The 20,609-nt window shown below is 38.9% G+C and overlaps 1 protein-coding gene across 1 annotated transcript in view; it reads right to left on the bottom strand.

The window, feature by feature from the left end:
- The window catches only part of EFHC1 (EF-hand domain containing 1), a gene marked incomplete at its 5' end in the record, with an annotated part of 67,041 nt that overhangs the window by 29,328 nt on the left and 17,104 nt on the right, over positions 1 to 20,609 (bottom strand). Inside the window, 3 exons of the mRNA XM_079712657.1 lie at positions 9,056 to 9,248; positions 10,406 to 10,555; positions 15,259 to 15,546. Of these exons, the coding sequence (XP_079568783.1) occupies positions 9,056 to 9,248; positions 10,406 to 10,555; positions 15,259 to 15,546 (631 nt within the window). The remainder of the gene's footprint in view (positions 1 to 9,055; positions 9,249 to 10,405; positions 10,556 to 15,258; positions 15,547 to 20,609) is intronic.

Here is a 20,609-nt window from a genome sequence, read left to right as displayed (position 1 = left end):
AGAGGTCACCAATCTTAGTAGAATTAACGCTTAGAAGGAATCATTACAAGAGAAAAGAATAAATGTCCTTCTATAAAGACAGAGTATTGGGCTTCCCTGGTGGCGCAGTGGTTGAGAGTCCGCCTGCCGATGCAGGGGAAACAGGTTCGTGCCCCGGTCTGGGAAGATCCCACATGCCGCGGAGCGGCTGGGCCCGTGAGCCATGGCCGCTGGGCCTGTGCGTCCGGAGCCTGTGCTCTGCAACGGGAGAGGCCACAACAGTGAGAGGCCCACATACCACAAAAAAAAAATAAATAAATAAAAAATAAAGACAGAGTATTGGATCCAGGGTGGGGGGTGCAAGTCATTTACTTCAACCACCCACCCATTTATCCATTCATCTAACAAATTATTAGTGACCACATATACCGTGTACTAGGTGCACTGCTGAATACAGAGATTATAACAATTAACAGTATGGATAAAATTCCTGCCTTGATGGAAAAAACATTCTATTCGGGGCCACAGACTCTAAACACACAAAACATGGTTTCATTTCAATTGTGGTCACTGCTATGAGGGCAGTCTGATCTAATCCTGTGCCAAGAGGCAGGGACAGTCAGCACAATGGTTCTGGTAATCCGTTCATCTGGGGAATCAACAGATTTTCAAATGTAGAATCAACCTTCCAATTTTGGAATAAATCTAATTTGTCACACTCTCTTATGAAAACTAGGTATTGATTGTTTAAGACTGATTCCCTGCAACTTGGCCTCCATGGAAACCATAAGATCATCAGTCAGTTCTAGTGAGGTGCCACACTTTGTAGCTGGAACCACAAAGCCTGGCCCCAGAACTCTGATGACAGGGGGCATAACAGGGGGGTTGGTACTATCCTAATTGATAATTGCTAAGAAAATAAGGAAGGAGGCTAAGGTTCTGCTACAGCATTCAGAAAACCTAACACTCCAGCCCTTGATTTGCCAAAAGAAAAGGGTTGGCTGCTTCCCAATCATGCATCTTAAATGCCCTATAGACCAAGGGTTCCTTCTCCCAGTGTCTAGTGCCCAACCCTACTAGAGCTCTCTGAGTTACCCCAGGAAGTGATGGGCAGTGGAGGACACAGCTCATGACTCTGTGGCATTGTTTTTTTGTTTTTTTTTTTTTTTGGCCACGCCATGTGGCTTGTAGGATCCCAGTTCCCTGACCAGGGAACAAACCCAGGCCCCTGACAGTGAAAACACAGAGTCCCAGCCACTGGACTGCCAGAGAATTCCCCAATAATTATTACTTTAAATGTAAGTGGACTAAATGCTCCAATCAAAAGACACAGAGGGGCTGAATGAATAAAAAAACAAGATCCATCTACATGCTGCTTACAAGAGACTCACTTCAGACCTAAGACAGGCAGACTGAAAGTGAGAGGATGAGAAAGGGTATTCCATGCAAATGAAAATGAAAATAAAGCTGGGGTACCAATATTTATATCACACCAAGTAGACTTTAAAACAAAGGCTGTAAAAAGACAAAAAAGGGCATTACATAATGATAAAGGGATCAATCCAAGAAGATATAATAATTGTAAATATCTATACAGCCAACATAGAAGCACCTAAGTACATAAGGCAAATATTAACAAACAAAAGGAGAAACTGATGGTAACACAACAATAGAAGGGGACTTTAACACTCCAGTTACATCAATGGACAGATCATCCAGACAGAAAATCAAAAAGGAAACACTGGCCTTAAATGACATTAGACCAGATGAACTTAATAGAAATATATAGAACATTCCATCCCAAATCAGCAGAATACATTCTTTTCAAGTGCACATGAACATTCTCCAGGACAGATCACATGCTAGGCCACAAAACAAGTCTCAGTAAATTTAAGAAGACTGAAATCAGATGAAGCATCTTCTCCAACCACAACACCATGAGACTAGAAATCAACTACAAGGAAAAAAAAAAAAAACTGTAGACCTTGAGATTACCTTACTAGTGAAGTCAGAAGGAGAAAGACAAATGTCATATGATATCACTTATATGTGGAATCTAAAATATGACACAAATGAACCTATCTACAAAATAGAAACAGACTCAAAGACAGAGAACAGACTTGTGGTTGTCAAGGGTGGGGTGGGGGAGGGATGGATTTGGAGTTTGGGGTTAGCAGATGTAAACTACGATATATAGAATGGATAAACAACAAGTTTCTACTGTATAGCACAGGGAACAATATTCAACATCCTGTGATAAACCATAATGGAAAAGAATATAAAAAGAATGTGTGTGGGCTTCCCTGGTGGTGCAGTGGTTGAGAGTCTGCCTGCCGATGCAGGGGACACGGATTCGTGCCCTGGTCCGGGAAGATCCCACATGCCACGGAGCGGCTAGGCCTGTGAGCCATGGCCACTGAGCCTGCACATCCGGAGCCTGTGCTCTGCAACGGGAGAGCCACAACAGTGAGAGGCCCGTGTACCGCAAAAAAAAAAAAAAAAAAAAAGAATGTGTGTGTGTGTATATGTATGTATATACATGTATAACTGAACCACTTTGCTGTATAGAAATTAACACAACATTGTAAATCAACTATACTTCAATTAAAAAAAGAAAAAACACTGTAAGAAACACAAACATATGGAGGCTAAACAATATAGTACGAAACAACCAATCAGTCACTGCAGAAATCAAAGAGGAAATAAAAAATACCCAGAGACAAATGAAAACGGAAACACAATGATACAAAATGCTATGCGACGCAGCAAAAGCAGTTCTAAAAGGAAAGTGTATAGCAATATAAGCCTACCTCAGGAAATAAAAAAATCTCAATCTAACCTTACACCTAAAGGAAGTAGAAAAAGAAGAATAAGCAGAATCCAAAGTGAGTAGAAGGAAAGAAATAATAAAGATCAGAGAGGAAATAAATGAAATAGAGACTAAAAAAAACAACAGAAAAGATCAATGAAACTAAGAGGTGTTTCTTTGAAAAGATAAACAAAATTATAAAACTTTAGCCAGATTCATCAACTAAAAAATGAGAGGATCCAAATAAATAAAATCAAAAATGAAAGAGAAGTTACAACTGACACCACAGGAATACAAAGAATCGTAAGAGATTAGTATGAACAATCACATGTCAGCGAAATGGACGACCTAGAAGAAATGGATAAATTCCTAAAAACACACCATCTCCTAAGACTGAATCAGGAGGATATAGAAAATATGAATAGACTTATTATTAGTAATGAAATTGAATCAGTAATCAAATAACCCTAAAAAACAAAAGTCTAGGACCAGAGGGCTTCACAGGTGAATTCTATTAAACATTTAAAGAAGAGTTAACACCTAACCTTCTAAAGTATTCCAAAAAATTGAAGGAGGAGAAATGCTTCTGAACTCATTCCATGAGGCCAGCATCAACTTGATACCAAAACCAGACAAAGGCACCACAAGAAAAGAAAATTGTAGGCCAATATCACTGATGAACATAGATTCAAAAACCCTCAAAAAATATTAGCAAACAGGATACAACACTATGTTAAAAGCATAATACAATATGATCAAGTAGGAGTTATCCCAGGGGTGCAAGGATGGTTCAAAACCCACAAATCAATCAATGTGATTAACAAATTGAAGAATAAAAATCATATGATCATCTCAATAGGTGCAAAAAAAGCTTTTGGTGAAATTCAGCATCCATGTATGATAAAAGCTCTCAACAAAGTGGGCAGAGAGGGAACTTTCCTCAACTTAATATAGGCCATACATGACAAGCCCACAGCTAACTTCACACTCAACAGTAAAAAGCTGAGAGCATTTTGTCGAAGACTAGAAACAAGAGAAGGAAGACCACTCACTCCAATTTTATTCACCATAGTACTGGAAGTCCTAGCCATAGCGATCAGACAAGAAAAACAAATAAAAGGAATGCAAGTTGGAAAGGAAAAAGTAAAACTGCTACTGTTTGCAGATGATATGATACTATATATATAAAATCCTAAGGGTGCCACAATAAAATTTAGAACTAATCAATGAATTCAGTAAAGCCATAAGATACAAAATATACAGAAATCTGTTGCAATTCTATACGCTAACAAAGAACTAACAGAAAGAGAAAACAAATCCATTTACAACTGCATCAAAAAGAATAAAATACCTAGAAATAAATCTAACCAAGGAGGTAAAATACTTTTACTCAGAAAACTGTTAAGACTCTGATGAGAGAAACTGAAGACAACACAAACAAATGGAAAGGTACACTGTGCTCATGGATTGGAAGAATTAATATTGTTAAAATAAACATATTACCTATGGTAGTCTACAGATTCAATGCAGTCCCTATCAAAATACCAATGGCATTTTCCACAGAACTAGAACAAATAATTCTAAAATTTGTATGGAAACACATAAGGCTCTGAATAGCCAAAACAATCTTGAGAAAGAAAAACAAAACTGGAGGTACCATGCTCACTAATTTCAAACTATACTACAATCCTACAATAATCAAAACAGTATGGTACTGGCACATAGATTACATAGATCAATGGAACAGAACAAAGAGCCCAGAAATAAACCCACACTTATATGGTCAATTACTCTATGACAAATCAGGCAAGCATACACAATGGGGAAAAGACAGACTCTTCAGTAAGTGGTGTGGAGAAAACTGGACAGCCACACGTTAAGAGAATCAAACTGGACTACTTACTCACACCATATACAAAAATTAGCTCAAAATAGAATTAAAATTTAAACCTAAGAATTGAAACCATAAAACTCCTATTAGAATACATAAGCAGTACATTCTTTGACATCAGTCTTAGCAACATTTTTTTTTTGGATATGTCTCCTCAGGCAAGGGAAACAAAAGAAAAAATAAACCAATGGGACTACAACAAACTAAAAAGCTTTTGCACAGTGAAGGAAACTAAGAACCAAACAAAAAGGCAGCCTACTGAATGGGAGAAGCTATTTGCAAATAATACATCTGATAAGGGGTTTAATACCCAAAATATAGAAAGAACTCAAACAACTCGACATCAAACAAAAAACCCACCTGATTAAAAAAATGGTCTGAGGACTTGAATAGAGATTTTTCCAAAGAAGACATACAGATGGCCAACAGGCATATGAAAAGATGCTCAACATCACTAATCACAGAGAAACACAAATCAAACCCACAATGAGATATCACATCACACCTCTCAGAATGGCTATTATCAAGATGACAACAAATAACAAATGTTGGCGAGGATGTGGAGGAAAGGGAACCCTTGTGCACTGTTGGTGGGAATGTAAAATTAGTGCAGCTACTATGGAAAACAGTATGGAGATTCCTCAAAAAATTAAAAACAGAACTATCATGTGATCCACCAATTCCACTTCTGGGTATTTTTCTGGGGAAAAAAAAACACTAATTCAAAAAGATTTATGCACCCCTCTGTTCACTACAGCATTATTTACAATAGCCAAGATATGGAAGCACTCTAAATGTCCATGGATAGATGAATGGATAATGAGAAAGTGCTGTATACACACACACACACACACACACACACACACACACACACACACAATATTACTCAACGATAAAAAAGAATGAAATCTTGCCATTTTTGACAACATGGACCTAAAGGGTATTATGCTAAGTGAAATAAGTCAGACAGAGAAAGACAAATACTGCATTTCACTTGTATGTGGAATCTAAAAAAGTAAAACAAAAGAATAAACATAACAAAACAGAAACAGACTCATAGATACAGAGAACTAACTGGTGGTTCTCAGAGGGGAGTGGGGTAAGACGATGAGTGTCATTGATGAGGGAAACTAAGAGGTACAAACTTTAGTTGTAAAATAAATAAGTAATGGGGGTGTAATATACAGCATAGGGAATATAGTCAATAATACCGTAGGGACTTCCCTGGTGGTGCAGTGGTTAAGATGCCACGCTCCCAATGCAGGGGGCCCAGGTTTGATCCCTGGTCAGGGAACTAGATCCCACATGCACGCCACAACCAAGGAGCTGGCAAGCTGCAACTAAAGAGCCCACGTGGCGCAACTAAGCAGCCAGTGAGCGGCAACTAAGGAGCCTGCGAGCAGCAACTAAGGAGCCTGCGAGCCACAAATAAGAAGCCCACCAGCCACAACTAAGGAGCACACGTGCCACAACTAAGACCCGGCCACAACCAAATAAATAAATAAATATTTTTTAAAAAGCCTGGCTATGCATTAGAGTTGTCAGGGGAACACTGAAAATAACAATAATAATAATAATACTGTAATAACTCTGTGTGATGACAGATGATAACTAGAATTATCCTGGTGATCATTTTGTAATGTATAAAAGTATCAGATCACTGTGTTGTACACCTGAAACTAATATAGTATTGTAAGTTAATTCTATTTCAATAAAAATAAATAATCCATAAAAATACCCAAACATTTTTCAAAATTTGTTGTTTTTTAATTCTATCACTGCTTCAATATCATTACTGTAATATACTTTAATTTTACCTTGATATGTTTTAAGCCCCTCAAATTTAACATTGTTCCTTTAGTTTGTATAGTCAATGTTTATTTAGATTTACCTACATTTTACCATTTTCTTTATTTATCACTTCTTACATCTCAGATCTTACTTCTGGAATCATTTTCTTTCTATACATTAGATTTTTCCTAGTAAGGGTCCATTGTTTAGGTCCACTCCCAGCTCTCCCACAAAGCCTTTAGGCTTTCTAGCTCACACCTCTTCTTCTGAGCTTTGTCTACATGACATAACTAATTAGCAATCAGATAATCTGGAGCACCTGTGTTACTGTTTAAGAGCTTTGAGTATTTATATTACTTGTCTCCCCAGCCACTAGAAGTGACTGAAGGACAGGGATTCTAGGTCTAGGAGTTACATTTTCATCTTATCCTCCATAGCACAGCACTTAGCACATGACATAGTTCCCATAGCAGATATTTAACCCTTGTTTAACTGAATTCAATAAAAATTATCCTTTGGATTAATGCCTCTGGGAGTCAGTCAGACACTTTAACACCGTGGTTCCAGTTAAAGGAATTATTTAGCTGATGGAAGCTTAGCCTTTTCTGTCTGCAAGACTAACAATAACTTTCACAAAAAGGTATGTGTCCTACCTTTTCAAAGGACCCTACATAGGTCACCAGGCTGCCTTTCCATCTATCCCTGCTGAAAATTGTTAAAATTTGGGAAGTTATAGATGAGGATGATTACATACTGAAAAGTCTAAACACAGGCCACAATGATAAGGCACATTGATAAGGCAGACACAAACATGGAACCTGAGAGTTCAAGAGATTTAGTGACACTTTTTTCATGCCACCCTGAATACATCCCCATTCTTCTTCTTAATCATAACTCTGATGTTTGTTAGCTCCAGATGGCAGGCATTGCAGGCTCATTTAAGCATTCTGGAAGGCCAAAATTAGTATATTAGCCCCAGTGTCACAGAACTCTAAGAGGGTTCTATGGGAGCTAAGTAGAAGAAACACGGCAGGCAGCAGCCAGACTAAGTTGAACTAGGGCATGGATCCAGTTATCGCTATTTGAGAATGTAAACTGTGTTAGCAATTATTCTCATTTTTCAAAAAAAGAGGTGTTTAATGTTAAGTCTCTTAATTTAAAAATGATGACAATTTTGACTCCCTTTTATCCTTTTCCCCAATCTCATTCTCCTCTGCCTCACATGCAACCATGCTAATGAGCAGCTTTCTGATTATATGCATACTTACACTGTTTTGTGTGCATTTTACTTCATGTAAATGGTATTGCATTATACATCTCCTTTTACTTTTTTTCTACACAGCACGATGCATTTAAGATGCATCCGGGGGCTTCCCTGGTGGCGCAGTGGTTGAGAGTCCGCCTACCGATGCAGGGGACACGGGTTCATGCCCCCGTCCGGGGGGATCTCACGTGCCATGGAGCGGCTGGGCCCGTGAGCCATGGCCGCTGAGCCTGCACGTCTGGAGCCTGTGCTCCACGACAGGAGAGGCCACAGCAGTGAGAGGCCCGCATACCGAAAAAAAAAAAAGATGCATCCATTTGCTTTCTTGTACATTTTGCTTCTATTACATATTTATCAGGATATACCTTCACCACATTCTGATTATCCACTCTCCCAGTGATGGAAATCTCCACCTCCTTGCCCCCAAATAACTCTGTATTTTTAAAAAACACTGTGCAGACCAAGCAATACATGTGGGTAGGCTGGATTTAGCTTTCAGACTGCCAATTTGTTTATAACCTCTAAGACAAATCTCTTGCTCAATACCTGGAATTTCTTATCTCTTAGTTCCAAAACAGAGTTAAAAAAAAAAAGTATTTATTACAGAGTTCTGTCAGCCATCCAAACATTGGTCATTACATGTGACCAAGATGACACTTTTGTAAGAGAAAATTCTTAAACTATTAAGTCAATAACTAAAGCAAGTCTACTTATTCCAGAAAAGTAGTGAGACAGCCTGTCTCAGCTGCATTTTGTTTGCATTCTCACACTCCAATTGATAAGGTTATTTTATATCAGCAAAGAAAGACCAAGGGTTGATACAATGGGGATCCACCATTATGAACCACAGACATGCCTTTTCCCATCTGAAGTTATCCCACATAGAAACTTCCTGATTAGGAAGTGGTTGAGGTGAGAAGCAAAGTCTGAAAAGCACATAAGGAAATGGTAAGCTGTATCTCTGAATGAAAACAAGCTTGTTTTAGAAATGCATTAAAAATCTGACATGAAATTGCTTCAGCTCAGAAGCCTTGCTCTTCCACACTTTAAATAAATCTTCCACACTTTAAATAAATCTTCCACTGCTGTTTTGGTTTTGTTCCCTTGATCTTGGTATCAGTCATCTCTGCCAGACCATTTCAGATACAAGCTTGGATCGAGGGGCCAGTAAAGAAGGGAAGTTATGGGAAAGCTGCTTTTTGAGAACCTAAGAGAACACAGCAAGCACCTCCCAAGTGTAAAGGGAATGACCACACTGATTAACTCCTTTGAGATCCAGGAAAGGTCCCAATTAACAGAGGATAAACTGAATCACACATACTTGCATTCTCCACCAAAACCTTGGGGATGCGCTGGCGGCTCATGAGGAGTGGGAAGGGATCTCGCCCATCATTCCGTTCGTGGACCTCTCGAATTTCCACTGTATCATCCATGAGATAGTAATGAATGATGTAGGTCCGACATTCACCAAACATGCTGTCTGTATCATCCCAGATCGCATAGAATCGAAGAACCTTTGAGGAACCCAAAGCAGTGACTTAAGTAAAAATTCTACAGGTGGAGAGTTTAACTTAGCTACTTTGGCATTTCTGTATCAGACAATGATGAAAAGATTAACCAGAAAGACTATGACATAATCTCAGATGGTTAAAAACAAAGTATTCACCAAAGATACAAAAACATATGAAATCATATGCCAGATGTCAACAGCTGGAAAGTATTAAATAATAGTCTTATAAGCTTGTGCTGAGAAAGAATGATTCATTTTGATCCAAAATATTAGTCAGTGAAAGAGAAGCTGAATTAGAAGAGCAGTGGGCCCTTTGTTCAGTGCTTTATGTGTATTAATAAAGGTACATGTGAATGGTTTGTATATAATTAGTATGGAAAGAATTTTCAATTATTAATCAGTCTTTTTTTAGCTCTTTCAACTGTTCCTTCTAGTAACAGTGTCAACAATACAATCTTTAAATACAAAATAATGACAGACATATGACTGATATAAAGAATGTTCTTAAAAGACCTTGCTAGTGCTAGGTAAAATTTTCTGAACTAAACGGAATTAGATGTCTGAGAGAAAAAAGCAGCAAAGAAACACTGAGGGTGATCTCTCTGCTTTCTCTTTCCCTTTAGTACAGTAAAGGAGAAGACTCAAATACACCAGTCCACAAGGGGAAGATAGGAAGGTTGGAACAGAGCTGGAAAATACCCAGAACATTCTGTACTCACACATCAGTATAAAATTGAACAAGGAAGCATCTGCAATGGGAATGCTGTGAAATTACTAGTTTAACACTAGAAACCTACATAAATGCAATAGCTTTGAAATATCCCAATAATTCATTTAAGGTTTCCCAAATGATTCTTTGACATTAATTCATATTTGAGAAAAGAAGTAGGTGGTTAGAAGTAAAAAGCAGGGAGCAGATGTTGCTCAGCAATTGCTTTAAGATTTAAAAGTTTGGTGGAGCTCACAAGACTTAACTCCACAATCATCTTTGAACCTCTGATATGAAACTCAGGCATTCCTGTACCTCTAACCCCAGAAAGATAGCACTGTATCTGACCAGTTAAATTACAGATGTAATGTTTCAAAATATACATCTACCAAAATAACTTGCTAATAAGCAGTGCTACATTTGGAAACAAGTAAACCTACTGGGTCACTTACTTGTTTGTCAAAGGTGAGAAACTGCTTCAGTTGATCAAAGTCTGCTGGGGTCACATACTTACGAAGAGGCTGTTTCCGGAGTTCAGTGTAAGGATCGAGAGCCATCTTCTCTGGTGGATTTAGTTCAATTCCTTGACTTTCCAAAAATACCTACATAATTCAAAAATTAATAATGATTATCTTTCTTGAAACTTCTCAAAGTAAATATTAAGTGACGCTGTAAAAATAAGTATAATAAGAATTTCTAAGCTACTGCCCACCTTAACCATTAGTTTGAAGCTTGGACATGTCTTAGCAGTACTAAGCCTTTGATTGACCCAGTTCTATAATGCAGATAATAACTGATAATCACCTTAAGTATAAATGGAAGACATGATGGTAAGGTAACTGGCTTCAAATATGAATTCAGATCAATTAGATTTAAGTAAGTACCCAGGAACAGAGGAAGTACTAGGATTGCTTACATACATACATCGGGAACCTAACCATAGTTTGAACAATATGTAATTCATATCAGGTTTGGGGGCAAGCTGCACAATGGCAAAGTTAAGCTGAAGTCAAATCCCCAGCTTTCCATCTCATTTAAAACAAATATATGATTAAGTACTTCCCGCAAAAAAAAGAAAGCATACCCACTAATTATTTTAGACCAAAAAATATTTCAGCCAAATAGGAAAGACGAATCAAGTGCTCAAATCTCCCTAAAAAAAAGTTAAAGAAAGCATCTGAACTTGATGTGATCATTGAATTTTATTTTGCTAATTATGAGTAAATAAAATATTTTAAGTCACTATATATTTTATTTTATTTTATTTTTTTTGGTTTTTTTTTTTTTTTTTTCGGTACGCGGGCCACTCACGGTCGTGGCCTCTCCCGTTGCGGAGCACAGGCTCCGGACGCGCAGGCTCAGCGGCCATGGCTCACGGGCCCAGCCGCTCCGCGGCATGTGGGATCTTCCCAGACCGGGGCACGAACCCGTGTCCCCTGCATCGGTAGGTGGACTCTCAACCACTGTGCCACCAGGGAAGCCCTCACTATATATTTTAATACAACTTGACAATTCTTCTTAAAAGCACAATAAACTATCTTTTTTATTGACCAGAAAAGAACAATTTCCTGGGATCTGTTTACATTGCGGAACTGGAAATTAATCTGAAGTCTGGATTTCTTTTGGGAATTGTGTGGTTTGCTTTTGGACAATTCAATAGAAAATATACAGAACTCAGGGCCAAAATACATGGGTTCTAGTATCAGCTCTGCTAACTAGCTTATAATCTTAGTATATTAGGCAGTCTCCAATATCCTTTCTTTTTTAAAAAAATTATTTATTATTATTATTTTTTGGCTGTGTAGGGTCTTCATTGCTGCACACAGGCTTTCTCTAGTTGTGACAAGCAGGGGTTACTCTTCATTGTGGTGCGCGGGCTTCTCACTGCAGTGGCTTCTCTTGTTGTGGAGCACAGGCTCTAGGTGCGTGGGCTTCAGTAGTTGCGGCAGGGGCAGGCGGGCTCAGTAGTTGTGGCTCACGGGCTCTAGAGCGCAGGCTCAGTAGCTGGGGCACACAGGCTTAGATGCTCCGTAGCATGTGGGATCTTCCCGGACCAGGGCTCGAACCTGTGTCCCCTGCATTGGCAGGCAGATTCCTAACCACTGTGCCACCAGGGAAGTCCCACCACTATCCTTTCAATATTATAATATTATGATCTCAACATCTATTAAAACTACTGAACTGCAGATGACAAAATTCTCCCCTCCCTTGAGATGGTCTACTAATGTAGCAGGATTATTGACTGAGAAATTTAATGGGGGTTTTACTCCTTTTTGTTGCTTACAACTGATAACCAAGCCCTTTGTTAACCTTACTTTAGGGATTTCGGCAGGAATGTAGAAGCTTCCTGAAGTTGACTATTCTTCCTGTCTCTTAGAAAAAGCCTAAACTCTTTGAAGTGATTATTCTAAAGTGTCCCAGGAGGAGGGGAGAGAAGGGAATGTCTTTGAGGGCAAGAAGACAGAAAGGGGGAGATTCCCCCAGCCTGGAAAACAGACACAGGTTGGTGGGCCTTAGAAGAGCAAGACTCCCCAGGTCTCTTCAGGGACGCTTGGAGAACAGGTGTTCAGAGTCCAGTCTCTTACTCAGCATCAAGCTTCAGGGGGGTGCCCTTGGTCACTGGACAACCTAGGGACCCTGCATAGATAACCCCTTTGGGTCTGGGAGTGCTGCTGCTTACTTGCTATTCTTAGGGCTTAGAATCTTTGGCAAAGCTGAGGGCGAACAGAAACACCAGGCCAGTTTGACTGGGGCTCAATTAGATCTTAAGTTACTTTTCAAAAACAAAGTAACATTTCTTGTGCACCTGTATCTGTGGAGTAGGATTCACATCTGTGACACCAGCGGTAATACTTTGGTGAAGATAATAAATTCTAGCTCTCTGAGTTCTGGAGCTCTATCTTTTAACGTGTTCAGTTCATTCTGTCTATAGGACCATTTATGTGGAGCCATGAGGAGGGGGTGAGAAGGCATGGTGATGATGATTTGTGTGAATGGAGGTGGTTCCTTGTCTAAATTAAACTATAAAGCCAGTCTCTTCCTTATCCACTCATAGGTCCAGCTGTAGTGAAAACCATCAAATTAGATAAGATGTGAACAAATCTCAAACTGTTATAGAAGCCAACTTGTAACCTAACAGATCTATTATTGAAAACATAATTCAATCTAATCATCAGTGCCTGAAATACTCAGCTCTTGTCTATCATTAGTAATTAAAATACAGCTGATCCCCATTATTCACAAATTTCTGTATTTACAAATTTGTCCACTTGCTAAAACTTATTTGTAATCAACCCTCCTGGCGCTTTTGTGGTCCTCTGCAGCTGTGCACGGAGCAGTGAAAATTCTGAGTTGCCAGCTGAGGCTGAACAACGTGAAGTTCTGCCTTCTTGTTTTCAGCTTTCCTGGTGAAAAAGTGTCCTTTTCATGGTCTATTTGGAGCCACTTTTTCTCACTTAACGTGCTTTCTGTTGGTGATTTTGCTGTGTAGAGTAGCCCCCAAAGAGCAGTGCTGTTTTCTGTTCTCAGTACAAGAAGACTGTGATATGTACTCAGTGCCACTAAACTGTACATCTAAAAATGGTTAAAGTGCTAAATTTCAGGTTATGTATATTTTACCAGAGAAAAAAAGGCAGCTGTGATGTATCTTAAGGAAAAAATACAAGTGTCAGCTAAGCTTCATTCAGGCATGACTTACAGTGCTTTGGCCATGACCTCAATGTTAATGAATCAACAATGTATTTTAAATATGGCATCTGTAAACAGAAAGAACACACAGAACAAGGTAACATTTTGACCAGAGGCTTGTAGGAACCTAACTCTGTATCTCTCTTAGGAGCAATGGTTCAGTATTTGCTAACTCAGTGTTTGTGGCGACTGCACTGAACACAACTACCATTAATAATGAGAACTGACTGTAACTGGCTTAGATCAATGGCTCAGTGATCAACTTGCAAATGTTCAAACTGTCTGTAAAGACACAATTGTAAAAACAATTGTAATACCTTAAATTTATACATTTCATAATTTTTCATTGTCGGCACAATTCTGGAACTGCCTATGATAAAAAGAACTTCAAAACCTAAAAAATGAGAGATCAGAACACATTTGAAGGGGACAGTATCTCAAAGATGGTCTGGCACCTCCACCTTCTATACAGTTTTCTCGGCAGCTCTGGGGCGACAAGCCAAGGATGCCATGGTTCCTTTCCTCACTGCCCTGAGGTCCTGTCCCTGCATCATCTCATCAGTGAGGCCTTCCCTGCCCAGCCTTTACATATCGTGCCCCCTCCAACTCCCATCTCCTTTACTCTCTTTAGTTTCTTCCATAGCTCTTAGCAGCATCTGACATATTATACATTTGTTTGCTTATTATTTGTCTCCTCCAACCACAATGTAATAACCTCCATAAGGGCAAATACTTTTACCTGGCACCTAAAACAGTGCCTGGCACACAGCAGGCACTCAGTAAGCATTTGCTAAATAAATTACTAAATGAAAAAAATAAATGAGTGAACTCACAGGAGCTCAGTGCATGGTAAAAATTAATCACATTTGGCATTAGGTCACATGGGATTAAAGGCATAAAAAATTCAGGAACTATACTTTTGCTACTAACATTTTTTTTTAAGTGAAACAAATTTGGAATTGATTTCCTAATACCTACACTTTGTGCTAAAGAAAGCGCTCTCTCTCTCTCTCGCTTCTTTCTCTCTCTCTCTCTCTACAATTAAGTATAAGTTATCAAAAAATCCATATTTACGAAATAGAGAAATGGAGGATTTTTCTCACTATAAAAAAGTGTTTTCCTTTAAAAATGCTTTTATTCCAGGAATTCTTTAGATAGCAAGTTTCCCTAGAACAAAGCACGTATGAGTTATGGAAAAAATACGAATTGTACAAAAAATTTTAGGCTCATATCTGCTAATAGTGGTAGTGTTATTTTTGTAAACCCAAACTTCAGCTAAATTGCCCAATGCCTCTTCCATATTTCTACCCCATCAAGGGAACTAGCTCCCCTATTCTCTATCTGAACTGGCATGTGAACTGATTTCTTATCAAATGATTCAGTTGTGAAGGGAATTTAACTTTATTTGAATGGATATGTAGCAATATCATTTTGAAAAAAATGATGTCACTACATAGTGATGGCACATAGGACATAGACAAATGCCATATTAACCTACACGATAATCCACTCAAGACAGATGATCAGTGCCCTCCTCTTACCCTAACAAGTGACATGTATCCTTCTGTAGATTAGAATAATGCCTAAGCACCACAGCTTCCAAAAACATATACTATACCTGTGTGAACTTGTCACAGTCAACAATGCGGAAAGTTCTGCCATAAATTGTGATGTTTATTCCTCGGTTTAGGTCTTTCCAATGGTAATGGTCTCCCCGGTCATTCTTGGCTAGGCGCTGTCGTTTGATTAACTTGCCTTGAGGGATCCCGGAGTTTTCCACAACAGGCTCTATGACAGACATGCTGCCATCTTCCAGATAGTAGTAAATGTTCACTTGGCGGATCCTGTAATGTTCCTCAGTTGACAGAGGAACATCTTCTTGGAAATAGGCATCAAATTTCAGCACCTGTAATACAAAAGGGAGGGAAAAATGGTGTATTAGTGTCTCATCCAAAAATACCAAGTACCTTCCTGTGCCGAGAAACACTCAGGGAGATTCGAATACTCATCACTCCTTCTTCTAACTCAAGGGTTGCCAAACTACAATCATGGGACAAACCTACCCCTGCCACCTGTTTTTGTATAACTTGCAAGCTAAGAATGTTTTCATATCTAAATTGTTGAAAAATCAAAAGAATAAAATTTCAAAACACATGGAAATTATACGAAATAATTAACACGTAATTGCTAATGGTTGCTTTCCCATTACGAAGGCAGAGCTGAGTAGCTGGGCTGCTGCTATGGACTGAACTGTCTCCCACCCCCACAATACTCGTATGTTGGAACCCTAACCCCCAACGTGACTGTATTTGGAAATAGGGTCTTTAGGAGGTAATTCGGATTAAATGAGCCCTAAGGGTGGGGCCCTAATCCGACAGAACCGGTGGCTTTGTAAGAAGAGGAAGAGAGCTCTCCCCTCTCTTAGCCCACAGGCACTGAGGAACAGCCACGTGAGGACACAGCAAGAAGGCATCTCTCTGGGGGCTTCCCTGGTGGCGCAGTGGTTGAGAGTCCGCCTGCCGATGCAGGGGACACGGGTTCGTGCCCCGGTCTGGGAGGATCCCACATGCCGTGGAGCGGTTGGGCCCGTGAGCCATGGCCGTTGAGCCTGCGCGTCCGGAGCCTGTGCTCCGCAACGGGAGAGGCCACAACAGTGAGAGGCCCACGTACAGCAAAAAAAAAAATAAAAAAAAAAAAAAAAAAAAAAAAAAAAGAAGGCATCTCTCTGGAAGCCAGGAAGAGAGCCTTCACCAGAAACCAAATTAGCAGGAGTCCTGATCTTGGACTTGAAGCCTCCAGAACTGTGAGAAAATTAATTTCTATTGTTTAAGTCACCTGTCTGTCTGTATTTTATTACGGCAGCTCAAGCAGACAGCTGCAAAGCCCAAAATATTTATTATTTGGCTCTTCACAGAAAAAGCTTGCTGACCTCTGTTCTAAATACTCAAACTACGTGTAGACTGTTTATTAACACGGTCCTTGACAAGATGGCTTAAAGACCTTAACTCTACTAGCTTTACTTCAATGTCAAAAATCCCTCTTAAAATTTCTGGAAAGAATAAGAGACTATGACTTTGGTTTCAAAATGAAAATGAAGTCTCTAGTCCATTTCTTCAGGAGTGCAGTCCCCTGTAAATGCACATTAATGACATATTCATTCTTAGAGACTTTATAGGAATGACTCTCAAATCAACAATCCACCGTAGACTCTTGGGTGGCGTGTCAATACCCTCACTGCGCTCAGAAACATCTATTCTAGATGAAGCAAATCCTAGGTCCTCTGGAAGCATCAGTGCAAAGTCAAAATGACACATCTACTGTACATTTGGAAAAACATTTAAAAATAATATAAAAAGCTTATGTTGGGAATTCCCTGGTGGTCCAGTGGTTAGGACTCTGCACTTTCACTGACAAGGACGCCGGTTCGAGCCCTGGTCTGTGCACTAAGATCCTACAAGCGGCACGGCGTGGCCAAAAAAAAAAAAACTCATGTTGACATGCGCTGGGATTTTAAAATTTCTATAATTCTATTTTTAATACTTCTTTTCAGGGCAAGAACGTATTAGAATGATGCTTCAGGGAGGCAAGAGTGTTAACCCGAACCTCTACTAGAGTAAGAGGAACAAACCAAGGAGACTCTTTAGTGAAGACAATTATGGTTCAATGGATGGGAAGATGAGATAATGTATAATGTCTGCTGCGGAAGAACAAGATAAAAAGCAAGAGAGAACAGGCAGCTGCATAGGAGAAATATGAATATAATGAAGTCAAGACCTTAAAACTCATAATAAAAAGATGAGATGGATGAATGTAATGGAATGTTTAAAGGAGAAAAATCACATGGTAAAAGCAAAAGACAAAGATCCTTTAAAAGTAACATTTTACAACAGTTGCAAAGAATTGAAAGAGGACATGATCAGTAATTCACGTACGAAATGGTCTGTACCTGAGCCACAGGCTTACACAGATTTACCTGAGAAGATAGCTCTGTAGAGCAGACGGTGAGCTGGATTTTAGACTTCTGAATTCAGCACGCACAGTTACTGTGGCAGGAGGCAACCTGAGATGCAGGGCTGGGTTTTGGGAAAGAAGTCAGTATTAGAGGAGAATCAGGATGACTCAACATTCTGACTTGACCAACCGAGAAAAATGGAACTGCTATCAATCTGATACGGAGCAGAATGCAGTGGAGCAAGTTTGGGGGGGTGGGAAACAAAATTAGGGGTTCAGTTTTGAACATGTTTAGTTTCAGATATCCACTGAATATTCAAGAGGAGATGTCAGATAGGCAGTTACATCTAGAATTCAGGACACAATTCACTGTGTAGAGCAGAGGTCCCCAACCCCCGGGCCGCACAGCAGGACATGAGTGGCTGGCGGGCAAGCAAAACTTCATCCGTATTTACAGCTGCTCCCCATCGGTCACATTACCACCTGAGCTCCGCCTCCTGTCAGCAGAATTATTTCATTATATATTACAATGTAATAATAATAGAAATAAAGTGCACAATAAATGTAATGTGCTTGAATCATCCCAAAACCTTTACCCGCCCCTCTCCTCAGGGTCCGTGGAAAAACTGTCTTCCACGAAACCAGTCTGAGGTGCCTTTAAGGTTGGGGACCACTTGTGTAAAGGACATTTCAAGGCATGAGTCTGGAGCAAAGGAGTGAGCATAGACAAAGAAGAAGACGAAAGATTGAAGCCTGGGGCACCCCCAGTTTCCTATGCCATCTGTTTTCTAAGATGGAGGGGATGAAAATACCTTTGGCAACAGGAACCCGGCCTCAGAATGGGAGGCAGGGAAAAGATACACACACATTTTAAAGGCTCAAATAATCAGAATTTTTTGCATTCTGTTTTATAAAATGTTAATGAGTTATTTAAAAACAAACCCTATAGAATTATGCCATGTGATCAGTACAAATGAATCCTAATCTCCTATCTTTGTACATTTACAGTAGTGAATTGTGACCACATGATCATTTTGTAAAATCCAAAACATTCCTTTTGAAGCAAAGAAAAATTAAATAATGCAAAATTAAATAATGCACAGTTAAGTGTTCGCTTTATATTCATTTTAGTACATTCAGATTGTACAGGGAAAAGAAGTAACTGATTATGTATATATGGTATATTTGGTATTTATTGAAGAAACTGACTATTCAGTTAACTAGGGCACTAAATTCTTAAGTTCTCGGTTATTTGGGAGTTTGTTGTCTGACGTAAACTGTAAGTGGTAAAAATTTTACCCATTAAAAGAAAACCTAGAAGTTTTTTTCTGTCTGTACATTTATCTCTGATTTTTAAAAATGAATCCGTTTGTGCAATAAAGTACTTGGGTTTCCTCTGGCATATGATCTATACATATGGCTAAAACTACATGTTTTCACCATGTAAGTCACATTACAGAGAGCCAGACCAACATGTGAAGACTCAGGAAAAAATACTCTAACCCTGAATGTACTTATTTATTTGACTGTTAATCAAAAAGGCACTTAGCTACTTATTAAGAACAGAATTAAGAGTTCTGTGCTCCACCCAGAAAGAAATGACTGGAAAAGAGTTAATCTAGGAAAACTGTTTAGCAAGTAGTTAAGATAACATTAGCTTTCCCAGGTAGAATAAGAAGGAAATATATTATGTAAAAAGGAAGGAAAAAGGAATATTTAGATACTGTGCTAAAAAATTTATTTTTCATGGAATTTTACAGCTGGATAGATTCCTACATGTATTCTAACTAATTATATAGATGAGGACACTAAATGTTGAGCCTCCTCAAGGTGCCAACACAACACCCAGAATTAGAATCCAAGTCTCCTAACTCCCAGGAAGTGCTCAGAATGCCCCAAGAAACTTGGAACTATTCGCAATGATGTCAAATTGATGGGGAAGATGCTGAATATTTTCATATCACATACAATTATAAAAAGCCTAGGTACTTTTTTATTATTTTTTATTTTAGTCTATTATATCTGTGCGTTGCATGCTCAGCTTGCCAATTTTCAGCAGTGACACAAATATGTTAATTTTATTTCTTAAATAATGATTCATCTCATTATTGAGTACCAATCACAGAACAGACCAGATGAATCCTTGCGCTAATGAAGTATACACTCAAGTAGGACAGATAAACACTAAACAAATCAGCAATACAAACTGTAATACACTACTGCGAAGGAAACAAAGAAAAAAATGATAGAGAAAAATACAGAGGGACCACCTTAACGTAGTGGCCAGAAAAAGCTTCATAGTAAGTCACACTGAAGGATGAGATGGAGTCAGCTGCTTAAGAGCAGAGGGAAAGCTATTCCAGGTAGGGGGAACAGCACATGCAAAGGTCCTGGGGTGGTGTATTACAATCTCAAGAAAATAAGGAAAATAAACCGAGTATGACTGAAACACAGTGGGTGAGGAAAAGAGAGGCCCAGGAAAAGGCTGCAGAAACAGCAGGGAGGGCCAGGTCTTGTGGTGACTGCAAGGAACCTGTACAGTTGTATACATGAGAAAGCCATGGAGAAGTATTTTCGTCAGTACGTGACATGTTCTGATATTTATTTTTAAAAGATAGGCCTGGCTGTTCTGTGGAAAATGAATTAATGGTAATGGTGGAGTTGGAAATATGTAAATGGATTAGTTATATATTTTAGAGACAGAAATGACAGAGCTTGATGATAAGATTGGATGTGGGTTTTGAGGGAAAAGAAGAGTCAAGGATGACTTTCAGGAGGGGGTGGATAAATTAGGAGTTTGCGATTAACAGATACACACTGCTATATATGAAATAAATAACCAACAAGGACCCACTGTATAACTCAGGGAACTATACTCAATACTTTGTATAATAACCTTATAATAATAAGGGAAAAGAATCTGAAAAAGAATATATATATATGTATAACTGAATCACTTTGCTGTACAGCTGAAACACAACATTGTAAATCAACTATACTTCAATTAAAAAAATAAAA

Source organism: Hyperoodon ampullatus (assembly GCF_949752795.1).
Source record: "Hyperoodon ampullatus genome assembly, chromosome: 10".
Lineage (NCBI taxonomy): Eukaryota > Metazoa > Chordata > Mammalia > Artiodactyla > Ziphiidae > Hyperoodon > Hyperoodon ampullatus.
This window is presented reverse-complemented; position numbering and strand designations above follow the sequence as displayed.